The sequence below is a fragment of the Chaetodon auriga genome, chromosome 4 (assembly GCF_051107435.1).
Source record: "Chaetodon auriga isolate fChaAug3 chromosome 4, fChaAug3.hap1, whole genome shotgun sequence".
In the NCBI taxonomy this organism is placed as follows: Eukaryota; Metazoa; Chordata; class Actinopteri; order Chaetodontiformes; family Chaetodontidae; genus Chaetodon; species Chaetodon auriga.
Genome location: NC_135077.1, coordinates 19,870,747 through 19,887,565, shown reverse-complemented (window position 1 = coordinate 19,887,565; position 16,819 = coordinate 19,870,747). Strand labels below are relative to the sequence as shown.

Below are 16,819 nucleotides of genomic sequence, written 5' to 3'. Positions count from 1 at the left end.
TGAATTTGCTGTTATGAACAATAACTTCTTTGGGTAGTTTCAGTACAGCACACAGGCTCGTTTAGGTGTCACACATAATAAATAGGTTTATTTTTTATTCAAAAAGGACAAATCTTTTTGTTGTATTTCGTTAGATGCAAGTTTAAGAGGTGGAGATTCCTTTATACGCCTGCAATTTAAATGGAAATGGGAGTAAAACCATTTATTTGCAAATTGGATTTTAATGTCACCAGTAACGTAGCCACCGCATAAATATCCCAAAAAAGGTCACACTTTCACAAGGTCTGAATAGCTTAAATGTGACCAATAAAACAGTTTAGGGAAGAGCATGATGGAAAGAGTCCTGCTTTCAAACTGCTGGCACACTGAGTTTTTAGGGATAATATCCCGGTAATCGTTAATTCACATTGCCATCTACTGGCGAAAGCACAGATCACCTGGTTAATGAGAATGCAGAGCAACCAAACGCGCCACAAGAATATCTTATTGGTTAAGAAAGCTCTTTTTACCGATTGGCTACTTGCCTCAACACCACCAATCAGAGTCTAGAACATAGGCGGGACATCTGTAGACAACAACAGGAAGTGCAGCGATGACTTTTTTGGAAACTTTTACCAACGCTAACCAACTACAGAACACTTTTAAGTGTAAAGTCGTATAGAAATTTGATTGATTTATGAGTCGGAGTTTTCTAATATTGCGTCACACATTGAGATACTTTGAACGGTTCAGATCAGGATCATCTGCTTTGTTTGTTTACGTGGTGAAACAGATGACAAGCTAACGTTAGCAACCTAGCTGGTTAAATCGAGTCATATGAGCCGGTAATTATCCAGCAGCTTTGTCCTCATTAGTGAAACTTAACATTGGCGGAAAGCGCCAGCGTACATGTGCAGTGTTGTAGGCTTGTCTTGGGTCGCGAAGGGCCGTTGGAAGTGTTAAAATGCGAAGCTAACGTTAAATGTGTTGACCGTTAGCAACGTTTGTCAGACGAGTGAAACTGCTCCGTCGTTAAACCTGCGGCCGCTTCTAAAGGCCTTGGAGCGTCTTCATGTCAACATGCCTTGTTCCTGTGGGAACTGGAGAAGATGGATTCGGCCGCTGGTCGTCGTGCTCTATATACTGTTGCTGTTAGTCGTCCTGCCCTTGTGTATCTGGGAGCTGCAGAAGTCAGAGGTCAGTTCAAACAGCTGATTCATCTCACTGACATGTTGCTTCATTATGATTCAGAGAGTCTGCTGGTGTGTCACAGTGGTGAACTGGTGCTCAAGTTTAGAACTCACAACACAGTTTTGAGGTACTTGTACTTCACTTGAGCCACGTTAAGTTCATGTTATATTAATGCTGCCTTTATTTTACTAAGTCAAAGTCAGCTTTATTGTCAATTCTTCACATGTACCACACATACAAAGGAAGAGAAATTACGTTTCCCACTATCCCTCGGTGAGACAAGACAAGACATTTCTGACACTAAAGTAAACAGTAAAGTGCACAGGCACAAAGAATGAAGACAAACATATCCTAACAATAAGAAGTAGCAGCAAAAAGTTTTACAGCAGTAGTTGCTGATTACATGGAGTCACATTACTTATACATCATTAACTTGTATGATATGATATGCCTCAGATATGAGGCACTTCTCTGCAAAACATCTTCTTGTTAAGTCCTTTTAGACTCTAAAAGTCCTTAAAGTTTTCTCTCAGTAAGTGAGAAAAATAAGTCTGTCAGAGCTCATTTTTAGACAGGAATGTCCTCGATCCCCTTTAAAACACTATTCAAACATTAATGCATCCATGACAATAATCATAGAAGATAACATCTTTAACAAAAGTGACCATTCTGCATTAAGAGTAGTATTACTTTACTCTGAAATGAAGTACTTTTGAAATGAAGTATTTTTGGAATTGTGTCGCTGTTTTACTTGAATGAAGGATCTGAGCACTGCTTCCACCCCTGACCTAATTTTAATGCAGATAAAAGCCAGAATGCGAGTCTCCCACACTGAAATGCTCAGATGAGTGTGATGTTGACCGTGTTGACTGTCTCTTTGTGTGTAATGACAGGTCGGCACTCATAACAAAGCGTGGTTCATTGCTGGGATATTCGTCTTCATGACCATTCCCATATCATTATGGGGCATCCTCCAGCATCTGGTTCACTACACTCAGCCGGAGCTCCAGAAGCCTATCATTAGGTAAAGATGTCAACAGTCGTGTCATCTGTGAACAGTAACCTCAAAGTGGTTTTTAAGCGCTTGTGTTTTGTTTGTGTGTGTTTTTCAGGATATTATGGATGGTCCCGATCTACAGCTTGGACAGTGTGAGTTGTGTGTTATATGATCAAAGCCACTGTGCAACACATACTGCAAAGCACATACAGTTAAATCAATGCCTTTGTGTTTGTTCTGAACTCATGCATCCTCACTGTGCTTCTCTTTTTCGTCTCGCAGTGGATTGCTTTAAAATACCCCGGTATAGCCATTTACGTGGACACATGCAGAGAGTGCTACGAGGCTTACGTCATCTACAACTTCATGACCTTCTTGCTCAACTACCTGGAAAATCAGTATCCCAGCCTGGTGCTGATGCTGGAGGTGCAGGAGCAGCAGAAACACCTGCCCCCTCTGTGCTGCTGCCCGCCCTGGCCAATGGGAGAGTAAGTTCCCTTCACAACACTTTTACAATGAGGACTTTCATACATACAATCCACGTGGGAGCCGCCTTAAATGGACACGTGCCTGATGCTCAGCAGCATCAGCCTCATTGATTAGCTTTGCATTTTATGATACTGCGCTGTTTAGATTTAACCCTTGAGAGATCGGGAACTGAATTCTAATTCAAATCATGATGTTTCCTCTGCAGGGTTTTACTGCTGAGATGCAAACTGGGAGTGCTGCAGTACACCGTGGTGAGACCCGTCACAACAGTGATTGCCTTGTAAGCAGACTTCACTCTTCATGCATTCATTTTATTCCTGTCAGTCACAGCTGTTTGTTAACTGTTTGTGTTGACGTCTGCGGCTGTTTTCCTCTTCTTCCTAGGATCTGTCAGCTGTGTGGAGTGTATGATGAAGGCAACTTCAGTTCAACAAACGCGTGGACGTACCTGGTCATCTTCAACAACATGTCACAGCTGGTAACACTGCTGCCTTTTCTTAATGAGCCTGAGTGTAGTTTGTTTCAAGTGAGGGCTGTATCTCACATTAGGGCTTGGCAGCATGATGGGAGATAAGATGGACATAAATTTTTAACTGGGTTTCTCTCTCTCTGTCTTATCTTGATCTAGTTTGCCATGTACTGCCTGGTGCTGTTCTACAGAGCTCTGCGAGAGGAACTGAGTCCAATCAAACCAGTGGGCAAATTCCTGTGTGTCAAAATGGTCGTTTTCGTCTCTTTCTGGTAAATCTCAGTGTCTTTAAACTTAATGACTTGAGCTGGAAATTTCTGAAAACACATGCTCTTGATTTACACGGACAGTGGCATCAGGTTGTGTGAAGGCTGCTGAGGATGGTGATTTTGTAAACTCTTCTAGGCAAGCTGTGTTCATTGCTTTGCTGGTCAAAGTGGGCATTATCTCAGAGAAACGTACGTGGGACTGGCAGAGTGTGGAGGCCGTCGCTACTGGCCTGCAGGTAAGCTGAAGAGTGTCTGTTTAAGAATCATTAATGTGTGATAATACCTTCATGTGTTGAGTTTGATCTCAGTGTCAGTGGAGTTCATATATGACGTATAAAACCATGTGGCCTCCTCATTGGTTAAATTGTGGCAGTAAATATCTGATAAAACTTTTGTGAAACACCCAACCAGACTCACCTAACTGGCTTGTTTCACACAGGATTTCATCATCTGTGTGGAGATGTTTCTGGCAGCCATTGCCCATCACTTCAGCTTCACCTACAAGCCTTACATCCAGGAGGCGGAGGAGGGCTCCTGCTTTGACTCCTTCATGGCAATGTGGGACATCTCTGATGTCAGAGCAGACATCTCCGAACAAGTCCGCAATGTTGGTAGGTGTCTCCTGGCTGCCGGGGTGCCTGCATGGTTGTGTGTTGTGAGCATCTCTGGCATATTCTTTAACATCGATACGATGGTAAAGATTTTTTTGTCCTGACAGGGAGAACAGTTATGGGTCGTCCGAGAAAGTCCTACTTCGGTGAGGCGGAGAATGATGGAGAGCGATCTGGCCTGCTGTCTTCAGGCTCCCAGGATGCCATCACAGAGGCGGCGTCCAACCCCGTGTCACCCAAAGGTCAGTACCAGGGCCTGGGCAGAACCCCCACACCGCACTCTTTGTCAGCCCCCGCTGGGTTCAGCTCTGCCCCGTGGGATGAAGGACACGAGGCTCGACCTGAAGAAACCCTGGAAGAAGAAAGGACCAACCAGACCAAAGAACCCGCAGAGGCAGATCTCATAGTGATCACCTAGCCTGCCGTCAAGGCTGATGTCACCAACAGACTCCACCTGACGTGGTTGGGCAGGACCAAATTACAGCCTTGCCAGTGTTCTTTCAGACATTACTGTACAGATGCGACATAGAACAAAACTATTGTTCTAAAGGGCAACCAACAAATGCAAAACCAGATGGACCTCTCTGCCGGTGACAGCTCAAGAATGTTCAGTGAACTTATGGCACTAAATCATTTGGGTGGAGAACGTGCGTGTTGTGCAGGAGGGTTATTTGCCTCAGGCGGCTCTGCCAGAATGGACATGAGTTCATTAGAATTGGGAAAGTCTTTCGACTTTTAACGTGCATCCCGATGAGCGCACTTCTCCTCAAACAACGAAGCCTCTGCCGTCGGCCTTTAGACGCCACAGAAAGCCTCCTGAGGGCAGAGCGAATCATGCATGTGTGTCATTTATTACACATACAAACTAGTACACTTTCCGTGGTGTCGTCTCAGTCATATCACCACCTCAGATGTGACAGAAGAGGAAAATCTGCTCCACTAAAAGCACATTAGATCATCTGTTTTTCAGTCCGAGCCTGCAGGAGAAGCATTTTCCCGTGGGAGGGATGAAAAGAGCAGAAGCATCACATTTTAGGGATGCACATTTAAGAACAGGTTAGAGCTGGACTGGCTGAAAGACGCATCCAGGCTGGCGGTGTGGCACCACTACAGGATCAATATCAATATGATTTCCTAAGGGTTTGAGGATACGATAAGCACAGTCCAAGTATTAAAACAATACACATAATTCAGTCTGAAACCTTACAATCAGCACATTCTAGTTCGTACAGCTCACTGTAGAGTTTAATGGGAATTTATTCACTCGTCTTCTCGGATGCCTTGTCGTGTGTGCCATGAAATGAGTCTATCCAGTGCATCGATTTCTGTTCCAGGGTCAGTTCTTCTTTTATCATTCGCTCTTGTTCACCTTATTTGATCAGATGCTCTCCATCGTTTTTTAAGCCTTCAAGCTAGAATAAGTTTGCAGGTTCTGCACCGAAGCCATTTCCCCCGCTGTGACTTCCATGGATTCGTGCAGGTTTTTGTATCAGTTTGTGTCCGAAAATGTAGAAACGTATCAGACAAACTGTGTGATCTGCTTCCTGTCCAGCTCCAGAATGTTGCTTTGCCTTACGGGATTTTATTTTTCTAAATAAAACTGGCAGGATTAAATCAGAGCTGATGTAAACATTTTAATTTAATTCCATCTCAGACAGCCGCTTCAATAAATCAGATTAACTGCATTTCATCTGATTTCTTTCTGTTGTTGCTTTTATGAAGAAATTGTCACTTTCTTTTATTGTTGCCATGTTTTTATTGATACAGACAAACATCTTTACAAAAACATCTGCGCCCATAATCAAACTTACAAATCATACTTACAAATATAAGTACAAACTTGAAATGTCCTGTGATCTGACAGCACAGTTTCAAAATAAAAACTTGAAGGGTCACTGTGACAGATTCTTTATGATCCTGATTACACAGCTTCCCGTTGGCACTAACGAGGTTGTGGGTCATGCAGTCTTCTAAATCTCAGCAGAGGTCCAGCGTGTCTGGGAAGAATGACACTGAGGAGGAAGGTAAACCTTTAACTGATCCCAGAGAGGGAATACATCGTAGTTTATGCATTTCCTCATGTGACAACGGCCTCCTTGATTGAGGCATAACATATATAGAAACTAGAGTAGCTGCAGAAGTACAGTGTAGCCGATCACTGCTCCATCGGCCCAGCGGCGCTCTCCAACAGGGCTGACATGGAGATGGTGCTCTTGTGAAGCCTCACAGTGAGGCGGACCCAGTCTCCAGCTCGTACCTCCAGGGGCTGCTGCAGCACTACGGCAGCCTGCTTCCAGTGAGAGCTCGGGCTGAGGGTGCTGACACTGGTGTCCTGATCCAGGTAGATGTGGTACCAGAAGGGAACAGCAGTTATTCTGCCCGCAGACGTGACCTGGACCTGGGAAACAGGGATGATGCTTAGCGGTACATAAGAACAGTCAGATGTTCTCTGAGTCAGTCACCTTAAATCACTGGTCGTTTTGCTTCTATTTAAAAATGACACAACCTATTTCCTGTTGCTTTTAATATTTATGAGCTTAGGGGAAATCACACCTCATGGTCGATCCATGGATGAATGTCAAAAGCACCTTGTGGAGTGTCCGAATGTTTCAGACAGCAGTTCAGGGATGTTTGAGATTTTTTGGGATTGTGTGCACTGACTGAGTCATTGTATGAATTCAGGTCTCAGTGGTTCGGTGCTGTTCTACCACAGCACTTCAAAGTAAAGACGTTTAACTGATCAGTGCAGTCATGATGGTAGCACTCTTACCTTCACTTCTCTGTCAGTGTAGTTTGCGTTGGCATTCATCAGGTCAAGAACAAAGAGCTCCACAAACTCACTGAGGTGTTTGCACTCCAGTGTGGAAAAGTCCAAGAACACATGGACGGGAACCTAAAGGACGCAGAAGACAAACACAGAGTCAGCAAGTTCAAATCTGCAAGGTCATGGTTGATATTACTGCTTGATCACCTGAAGCACAAAGTTCGAACATTTGTCCTCAATATCTCTGGTGGAGTTCATTGTACATAATTCATAATAACCCTGACCCAAGTGAAAAATAATCCATGTATCCGCTCTGTGATTCAGATCGGCTCGGGCCAGCTGGTTTTCTGTAACCCTGCAGACAAACAACAACAAACTGGACCGGAAACATGACCTCCTTAGTGGAAGTAATAAGGAACTACATCTAATGAGAATCCATGAAAGACCAGAGAGGAAGAGCTGCTTGGATCTGACAGCAATGTGACACAAAACAGGTGCTCCTGACATGCAGGTTGGCAACCGGGGGGGGGGGGGGAGTTCTCCCACACTGCTTCGTTTAAATGCACTTTACGATTGTGGCCACATGATTATTCTTCCACATTCACGTGTAATTCATGGTGTCAGTGGATCGTCACTCAGTCGCTGATTAACGCTCAGAAATCTTCCAGCTCCTCAAACCTCGGTGGGCGGGCCGCAGCTGCAGACTTAAAAAGCTGAGGGAGGAACCAAAGTGGCAGCAAAGAAAGTGTCACTGTTTCCTTTAGCGCAGAACAAAAGAATCTTTCCTCCTCCCTGTCACAGTTGTGCAGACCTCCGAGCCCGCTGTTTGATGTGCTTGATGTAATGTGTACTGATGGATTCAGGTAGGAATGTCTCGGGCCGAGCTGTGCGTTGTGTCTTGTGTGACAGTTGTGCTAGAAAGTGCCCTCCGCCGAGGGCTTCAAAGACAACATCTGGTAAAACAAACGACCGTCCCGTGTGGGGCCGGCGGAATTAGAGCACAAACACGATGCTGGAAGGGGGAAAAAAAAAAAAGAAAAAGATCATTTCCAGACCAAATAAAGAAAAAGAATTCAAAGGCATTTCACGGCTTCTTTAAGGCAGCTGGGAAGCACAGATGAAAGAGGAGAGCACAGCAGAAAACAGTCCTGGACCTCAGCACTCGAGTGAAAAACCTTGTTCGACAAAAGACAAACCGACACGGCAGCAAACAAAACAACTGCCTGCGCCGTCTGCCTGATTAACTTTGGCGAGAAGAATCTGTCCTGAGATTTCTGTCTGCAGCTTGATAGTACTGCACCACATGTCAATCACAGTTAACAAAACCCAGAGGTCACACATGTTCCCCCTAATGGGCGAACGTTGAATAGGAATGATGCAAGTTCTCTAACGGAGCGTGTTGCATGTGAAGACTGTCAATACTGACTGTTGCATCAGGAGCATGAGACAGAATATGAGACACAAGAAAGGGAGAGCTCACAGCTGATGTGACGACTGAAAAGGTTTCTGCTTGATCACATGACTTCCTATCAACTGTTATCTAACCACCTTGATAGGATTTAAAATCCTTTTTAGTTAAAGCACATCAAAATGTTTAACTTCACGAACAAACAAGTTAATACCATCAGCAAACCTGACTAAGACAGACACTCTGCTCTCCACTCTGAACAGGCATCCTTGAATCTGGTCTATTAATATTTACTCCACTTCAGGAAAGTCAACAAGAATATAAATTATTCATAGCGTACACATAGAAACACTTGAACCCCGCTGATACTGGATTTGAACACTGAATACGATATATTGGCAAGTATTAGTTTTTTAATACGAACACATTTGCTCATTAAATAACTGCAAACAGGAAGTGTGAGCAGAACAATCGACACGCCAGTAAACATACACTTCAGTTCACTTCTATCACTGAAAACTAATCAATATGTCTGCAATAAGCCGCCATCGAGCCAGGCCAATATCGCTGCACTCTGTCACCTGGGAACCTCTAAGACAAACTCAGCTCTGATTGGTTAGTCATGCTGTTCTCAGTTACCTGCAGGTGATAACACGGTGCAGTTTTAGGTCATGGTCGTGGATGCAGGGGCCGACAAAGTTCAGAGAAAATACACATAAACCTCTTGCTGTTGTTTGATTTTCGAGTCACTGACTGACCTGCAGCAGCTGATCAGCCCGTGTGCCCTCCACACTGCATGAAGCTTAGAAACTCCTGATAAAACCATCCAAACTGTAGCAGTTCACATGTAGTACATCACATTTTTATGCCACATTTTCAGGGACTGCCAAGCAGATTTGTCCCTGAATGTCTGAAACCTTGTCTTAATTTGAAGTGCCCTGCATCTTTTTCAAGTCGACGATTTAAAAAAGAAAAACAGAAAAGTACAAATCCCTGCAGTGCCCGTTAGTTCCAAGAGTAAAGGTCTTAGCATGCAAAGTGAACGCCAGCTACATGCTAGCTTGTGGAGGTAAACTTACGGTGAACTGGTTGATGAAGGGTGCGATGTTAAATCCCAGTGTTGGCTCCTGACCCTGAACTGCACTTTCCAGCAGCAGCATGTCCGACTCCACCAGCATACCGTGCACCACAATCTTTTGTGGGAAAATACGTCCTCCATCCTCCAGCAGACACCTCGTAGAGATCACAGAAATAGATTTTACTCACTTATGCACAGAAAGGCAAATAAAACCGCAGCTCTGGCTCCTCCCCTTACCTGGCCAGAGAAGCTTTCTCCATCAGCTTCTGTCTAATGAGGCCACAAGTCTCTACGCAGTCCAGAATGATGGCACTCCACAGCCTCTCTCTGGACGGCCTTTGCAGCATGCCCTGCTCGTCCTCCACGTGGTTGAGCCAGAACTCCAGATGCTCCTCTGGGATGTTACTGGAGCGAACCAGTCTCTTCAGGACTTCCTGCTGCTTGCTCTTTTCCACAGAGCTGTACGCTTTTACGCGGCCGTGGCTGGCGGCAATGAGGGAGAGCAGAGAGAAGCCCTCCGACACGTCAAGGACGTAGAGCAGGTCGCTGCGGTCCGCGAAGTCGGGCTGAGCTCCTGATCCTCGCTCCTGGTTTTGCCATTTAACCTTCAGCTGGGAGATGAGTTTGGCCAGCGCGCTGCAGAAGCTCTGGTGGTAATGGTGGTTGTTCAGGAGTGCCATTTCCGAGCACTCCAGCATGCTGAAGTCTTTAGTCTGAGGCTGGTCGGTCTGAAGGCACGCCAGCGCGCTGCACAGCTCTGCCTCCGGGTTCTGATTCGACACGGGGTTTCCAGAGTGCTGCGGATCCAAACGCTTGTCCAGGTGGATTTCACGGCCGCCTCTCAGTACAGCCACACTGCAGAGCCTCAGGTAGGCGTCTCGGCAGGAGACTTCAACAATCAGCTCGTCTTGAGGCTTCAGGAGAAAACCTGCAAAGACGCACAGAGACACCAGAGAGCTGACCTGAGTACAGTAGACTCTGGTATGAACTGTAGAGAGATGACAGTGGCTGTCAGGTCACATTTATGTTTGCTTATTTTTTTTAATTGATTTGATTTAAATGACACTTTTCTGAGTCTGTCTCACCACATGTACACTTCGGGTTTAAGGCCCTTCCAATATCTGTGTGTTACTGTTTTCAAAATCCTCATCACCACTGGAAAAAACCTCCGAGCCTGCAACCTGCACACTGATTGGTGCTGAAAGGTCACCCTAACCTGGCCGCTAACGGTATGAGCTAGCAAAGCAAGTTCCCCCCCGACTGGCGCTGCATCCTGGTCTGTCTGCTTCCCAACATCTGCTTCTGCTGGAACACTCGAAGAAGGGCTTTGTAGGAAAATTACTTTAGATTTCTCAAAGTATAAAAAAGACTGCTTTGATATTAATACTAAAGCATCATCAGCTATTTTATCAGTAACACACAAAATGGCCGTTGTGACTGAAGGCTTTATGGAACGGGAAGCAAAAAGAGAAACAGATAAATTAAAAACTAAACTTATCATTTATAACGTCACGCTTCTGTTTTTACGAATGCTAAGCTGGCAGGAGTCTAAGGATAGAGGGCGCCGTATCCTGTACAGATGAATGATAAGATAAACAAAGCTGACTTGTCCTGACATGGAAAATTTTAAAGGTGAAAAAGGGTGAGAAAGAGTTAGACAGTGAAGAAAAAGCAGGATGCAGAGAAGGAAAGAGAGAGCGAGCCCAACAGAGAAATGAGATTCAGGGGAGCAGGAGCACGGAGGGAGGGGGGGGGGCACAGAAAGGATTCCTACAGGAATAACATCTGTTCATGTCTTCGTGTCAGCGCGCGGCTCGTCAGAGGCATTTGGGAAAAATGCATATTTATCGCCTATAAGAATTTCATGAACACTAAAGAGTGTCAGAGGCGATCACGGCGCACACGTCACGACGGCCGGGAAACGGATGTGGGTGATCACCGGGAAAGGTGGCGGCTCCCCTGACGCTGCCTTCACCAATTAGCGGGGCAGTGAAATGCCGCTGAGCCCCGTCTGAGAGACGATGCGCCGCGACGCCAACTGGAACATGTCACCTCGTGTCAGGGCCTGTTAGGCTCACAGTGGCCTGGCACAACAGGAGAGCAGAGGATACACTCTGCTCTTAGAGGCATCAAATTTACTGTGGAGTGACAGCTTTACGTCGAGCTTTGAGGATCAGAAAAGTGGTGTTATATGTATGCTGCAGTGGAGTCTCACATTAATAATGGAATTTTTACACTGGCAGATTGTGGACTTCACTGATGATAATTAAGCAACGAAGCGTCATGTGTTTAACTACAAATGGTCAGAAACTTTGGTCCAAAAGTAACTGAGAGCTGTAGTAAAGTAGAACTGATACTTACAGGCTGAAATATATCCTGTAAGTATCCCCGTCATGATTGAACACGGTTAAACATGTGAAACACATACAACTGTATGTTCGATGATTCATTTCTTTTCCTGAACAACACACAAACTAAACTCAAACTCTCTTTTCTCTGTTTCCCTTCTCTCCCTTTTCTCTGTTATTTCCTATTCTGTACAAATGTCACGATTTCTGCACAAATGCATCCAATAAAAACATCTGAAACATAAAACATGTTAAAGACTGTGAGTAGTCTTCGACATACACTGCCCTCATCTGATGTAACATGGAAATGCATGAGACATGGAGGAGCAGAAGCCATGAAACGACCCTGGATTCAATGTTACAGACGGATTGAACTCAAACTTACAACCAGTAACACTCAGTGTGAAGTATTATGTCCTCCGTAGCGTCCCCTGGTACGTACCCTTGGTGCTGTGGACCGGGTAGATGGCTTGCTCCCAGCAGGTGTCCTCCTGCGGTCCAGTAGACAGACTGCTCTCCTCGTCCAGGTGGAGCTGGAACCACACAGCCAGGGCGTCCAGCTCGCCCTCCTGAGTGACCGGCAGGCGGATCCTCTGAGGCTCCCTGGAGCTCAGGCCCTCCAGTTCCTGCAGGTGACCAACACGGAACAGTAAAAGAAGGGACGGCGGAGCAGGGATATCAGTAAAAATGCCATAAGATCAAATTAAGTTTGACTGTAAAACAGGTGCATACGAGTGCAGTGAGGTGATGGCCGGTCCGGTGAAAAGCTGAGTTATGTAAAGATACTGTCTGTCTCATGAATCACAGTCTAATTCTGACCCTGACAGGCTACTGTGTTCTCAAGCAGCCCAGTAACACCGACATGATATTCTGTCCTGTGTTTCTGCAGCAAGCAACAAGAAAACACATCTCTGTCGCAGCAGCAGGGGATCTAATACTTCTTACTGTAACTGTGTCTTTTGTGCCACTTTGCAAGAAGGCTGGGGCTCCTTTAAAATAGCTCAGAATCAGTAAAAATTAAATGGAAATACTCACTGAAGAAACTTTTAAGGCCTGCTGATGTTCCATAACACAGAGTCATTTGGAGCCCGAGGATTAAAGGTGGTAATGCAAATAGGATCTCAGTGTGATATAATATCTCCACCTCTTGAATGGAGAATTGCAACACGAATGCGTTCGAACAAAACAGGAAAACTTTTTATTTTTCAGTCCCGCTTATTTTCATGTGAGTGGGACTGAGACACAGTTTGAAGCTGACGTGGAGCACAGAGTCCTGACCAGCTGAAATACAATGCAGAGCTCTTAACTGTGAACGCGGCTCTGCTGAAGTGAGTCTGGCTCCCTGATTCTAGACGCAGTATCACACAGAAATCCCTCCTGCATGTGTGTGTAAACATTCTCAGCGATGAATATTGACAAATTATCCTACAGGTTCTGTCTGGCAGACGAACGCCGTCTTTCCTGTCTGCCAAGTGTGCACTGGGAGCTAATAAATCAGGCAACAATCCCTGCAGGCCTGTACTGTAGCTACATAACAAGCGGGCGCTGATGTACGATATTTTAGCCTGCGAGGCAGCCAACGTGTTCCATGGGACCGACAGACATATGGTCAGGTGAATTAATTATTTTTCTCACAGTTACATTGTTCTGCTGGACTCAAGGCAACAAATACACGTTGGCATGTTGGGATTTCTCACATGGCTGCATATCAGACACAAAGAACATGCAGAAGTTCAGTCTAAACACTTTGATAGTGGCTGAATTCACTCAATGATCACAGCACTGGAAGACATACAGGATGCTGAGCTGGCTGACGTCGCCTTCCTGCTCCGGCTCACCTGCACGTTGTTGAAATCTATGTTGAGGGCTGTGAATGGCTCTGTGAGAGGTTTATATCCCCCCGGCAGCCTGCTTAGCCTCTCTGTGGTGTAAGGCTCCATGGATTCATCTGGCTCAGAGCTGCAGCTCACCGGGCTGCGGAGCTCCCCGGCTGCAGCCATGGACAGACCGCCCACCTCCGACACGCAAAGCCTGGGTGACAAACGAACAGCGATGTTGCGACGCTGCTTCAAAAAACACCTTCTGCTGTTTGTCTCTCACAGACAATCAACAGGAATTAAGACGGACTCCATGGCCTACCGGTGATGCCTGCGGATCTCGAGGCACTCCACAGCCATGCCGAACACCGTAGCTCCGGCGGGGATGACTCGTCCTGTCGCAGACTGTTCCTGGAACTCATTCTCGCCTCTCTGTAGGACAAGAGACACGTGCTTTTAATGAAATTACACATTACAGCTGTGAAATGTCACAACTCAGGTATCATGGAGCTCCTGGAGAAACACTTTTACCATGAAGGCCATCATTAGTTCTGTTCTCTGTGAGGCTAAAACATCTTGTTGACTGGAGTCCTCCAAGCCAACATGCTAAAACAGCTCTGGAATCACCATCTAAAACTCCATGTGTTTTCCAGATTTCTGAAAAGAAGGATTTTTAGCCCTGCGCATCAGCTGCAAACAGCAATAAATTCAGGGTGCCGAGAATTCATAGAAATGTTAATGCTGGACTCTGGCAACTGCAGAAAAAGTTCTGCTTCCTGTTTGTGTTTAATAATGCAAGGTGCCGCACCTGTGGAGGCAGCAGCAGGTGGTTCCAGGCATGAATGAGACTCTCTATGATGCCCTCTCCAAACAATCCTGCATCCACCGTCTCTGTCACCACCAAGGAAACCCTGAGAAAGACAAAACATCAAATGGAAAACCCTGAGAAATACTGCTTAGGTCACATTTCAAACCAGCACAAACAAAGATAATGTAACTTAGATGTATTTCACATGTGTTGTTATCAGCGTGTTATAGTAAAAGACAGCTTGCTCTCAATGGCTGACTTCTTAGATTGTACCTGCGTGGGATGTCCTTTGGCACTTCCATCTCCAGAGATTTCATATGCAGGATCCTGATGCTGCCGTCCATCCCGTTAGCAGTCACCACCTCGCAGGCCAATTCATACATGGTCTTCGACAGCTCGCAGGCGTACACCTCAGCAGCCCCCGCCTTCTTAGCACACATGCTTAACAAGAGAAAACTAGGAAATCAGGACGATGATACCCACACATTAAAACACAGCTCCTACTCGCGCTGCAGCCGAAAGAATAAACTGAGTGTAGGTTTGGGTTGATCAGGAATTCTAACTTACAACTAAAAACTGAACTCCATCACTACAATTTCCAAAATCTCAATGAAAATGTCTCACCCAAGGATCCCAGTGCCAGTACCTATGTCAAGTACAGTGCTGCAGCCGCTCTGAACGGCCTTCTGAATGGCTTGCTGGTACTTCCGGTTCCTCCCGTGGTCGTTGAGCATTAAGAAGTGCCAGCGCTCCACCAGCCAGTTGGCCACGCGGTAGAAGTTCTCCCTGGCTTCTGGATAGTCTGGTCTCAGCTTCAAGGCTTTGTGGAAATGACCTGCGGCTTCATCTCTAAAGCCCATTCTGGATGCAAAGAGGAGCCACAAAAAAAGTAAAAAATGACCAAACAGTGTGAGCAGATAATTCATCTGAATAATATGACGCTACATTATGCACTGTTGATGCAAGATGAGGGTAATACCTGAACAGGTGTTCACCCATGCTGTTCAGGATGACCTCATCAGCAGGAAACAGCTCCAGCGCTTGTTCATAACAGTCAAAGAGGTCCTGAATGCGGCCCACAGAGTCCAGCTCCTCTGTCCATTTGAAGAGCGTGAACCTGAAGGACTCCTAAAAGGGACACGTCACAACATTTAGCTCCAAAGTTTAACATCTTTCTACTCCGTGGAAGTAAAAACAGACTGCCGCCGGTGTGATTGTGGCTGGTTATGTGAGCACAGTGTTTGGCAATGAACGTGGGCAGACAGGTTTTCAGGAGTGTAAACAGTCATTACCCTCGCAAACTCCTTAAACACCGGCGCGAGGTTGAGGACAAGGAGGTAGTGCACAAACGCAGTCCCGTAATCTTGGCTGAACAGGCACTGCTGGGCACTTTCTAGGGAACTGGAGACCAGCTCGTTCCTGGCGGGGTCCTCTCTGCGTCTCCTGCGAGCCCTCCTGCCATGCTTCGGCCGTGCACTGGCATTAGGCATCCCTAGCAGGAAAAGGAGGGTGGAGGTCTATTGGGAAATGATAATGTCTGATAACACTGTACAGATTGATGCTACTTTAATAGGACAATAAGATTCCACACATGACTCTGTACTGTATGCTTCACTGGCTAAAGAAGTCGATTTGTGCCACCAAAAAAAAAAAAAAAAAAAAAAAAAAAAAATTAAAACTGTGAAAATAGGCAAGTTTTATATTTCTTAGTTACATTTTGTTCCAAATTTTGACTCACTAAATAGTTAGAATTATGAGATATGGATCATTATATGTCAAATTTTTACTTATCAATTCTTTGCTCAATCTTTGCCATTCCAAATTTTTTAGCTATCTATTTGAGCTAAATGGGCTTCCATACACGCCACGTCAACATAAATATGAATTATTAGATAGGTAAGCAACTGTTAATTACAAAACAACGTTAAGAAAGGCACTTTAAACAAAATGCTAACTACTTTCCAACGATTACTGTTAATTACTGTTGACTTACTGTGTGTTGTTTAGACCACAGGCTGCGGTGTGGGACGCAAAAGCTTTCTGCTGTTTAATTATGGTGGCGTTGCTAATTTTACCATCACACAAAACGTTAGAAATACGGTTCGGTCCAGTAAAGTCGTTAGCATCGTTGTTAGCAAGGCTTAGCAGCCGAACGTTAGCTCAGAGGATAAAAGCTGTTCTGACAGCCGCTACGATGAGTTAGCTGCATGTCAGAAAATCACCCTATCTGCTTATATTCACGTAGAAACGGCTGGGTGTTGATTAAAACTGAAAATCACATTTCTGCTGTGGATCATGCGTCGTTTACCATTAAAGTAGAAACGCGTCCGCGCGGTAAAACTGCTCGGGAAGAAACATGTACCGGGACACAGTTCCAGGGGCTTAACTAAACTTAGCATGCTTGAAGTTACAAACAACGCGTATTATCCGCAGAAAACATGGCCAATAATTATTTCGGTATTTGTTCACAAATGACGCTACAGTAAGTGTTAACTCAGATTTGCGGGACGGAATCAATCACAGATGAAACTCGAAGCACAATCAAAGACTGTAAAAGACAAAGATAGTTCCCACCCCTAACAGCCCTTAGG

The 16,819-nt window shown here is 45.3% G+C and overlaps 2 protein-coding genes across 4 annotated transcripts; one reads left to right on the top strand and one right to left on the bottom strand.

The window, feature by feature from the left end:
- The first annotated feature begins 567 nt into the window (after positions 1–567).
- Positions 568–5,762, top strand: tmem184c (transmembrane protein 184C). The gene is made up of 10 exons (XM_076728474.1): positions 568–1,176; positions 2,064–2,194; positions 2,283–2,319; positions 2,450–2,655; positions 2,862–2,936; positions 3,041–3,134; positions 3,285–3,397; positions 3,531–3,630; positions 3,834–4,005; positions 4,113–5,762. Exons 1-10 carry the CDS (start codon positions 1,060–1,062, stop codon positions 4,421–4,423), a joined length of 1,356 nt encoding a protein of 451 aa, XP_076584589.1. The 5' UTR covers positions 568–1,059; the 3' UTR covers positions 4,424–5,762.
- prmt9 (protein arginine methyltransferase 9) lies at positions 5,752–16,586 on the bottom strand. 3 transcript variants are annotated; one of them, XM_076728471.1, is made up of 13 exons: positions 16,222–16,586; positions 15,521–15,720; positions 15,208–15,356; positions 14,853–15,089; positions 14,502–14,669; positions 14,229–14,331; positions 13,743–13,852; positions 13,442–13,634; positions 12,046–12,229; positions 9,493–10,183; positions 9,257–9,410; positions 6,776–6,898; positions 5,752–6,403 (listed from the first exon to the last, which is right to left on the bottom strand). In XM_076728471.1, the coding sequence occupies exons 2-13, from the start codon at positions 15,716–15,718 to the stop codon at positions 6,161–6,163; spliced, it is 2,553 nt and encodes an 850-aa protein (XP_076584586.1). In that variant the 5' UTR covers positions 15,719–15,720; positions 16,222–16,586; the 3' UTR covers positions 5,752–6,160. The 3 variants fall into 3 exon arrangements, with proteins under 3 accessions (XP_076584586.1, XP_076584588.1, XP_076584587.1); XM_076728473.1 differs by having other exon boundaries at positions 16,537–16,566; XM_076728472.1 differs by having other exon boundaries at positions 15,521–15,745; positions 16,222–16,559.
- Positions 16,587–16,819: the final 233 nt, after the last annotated feature.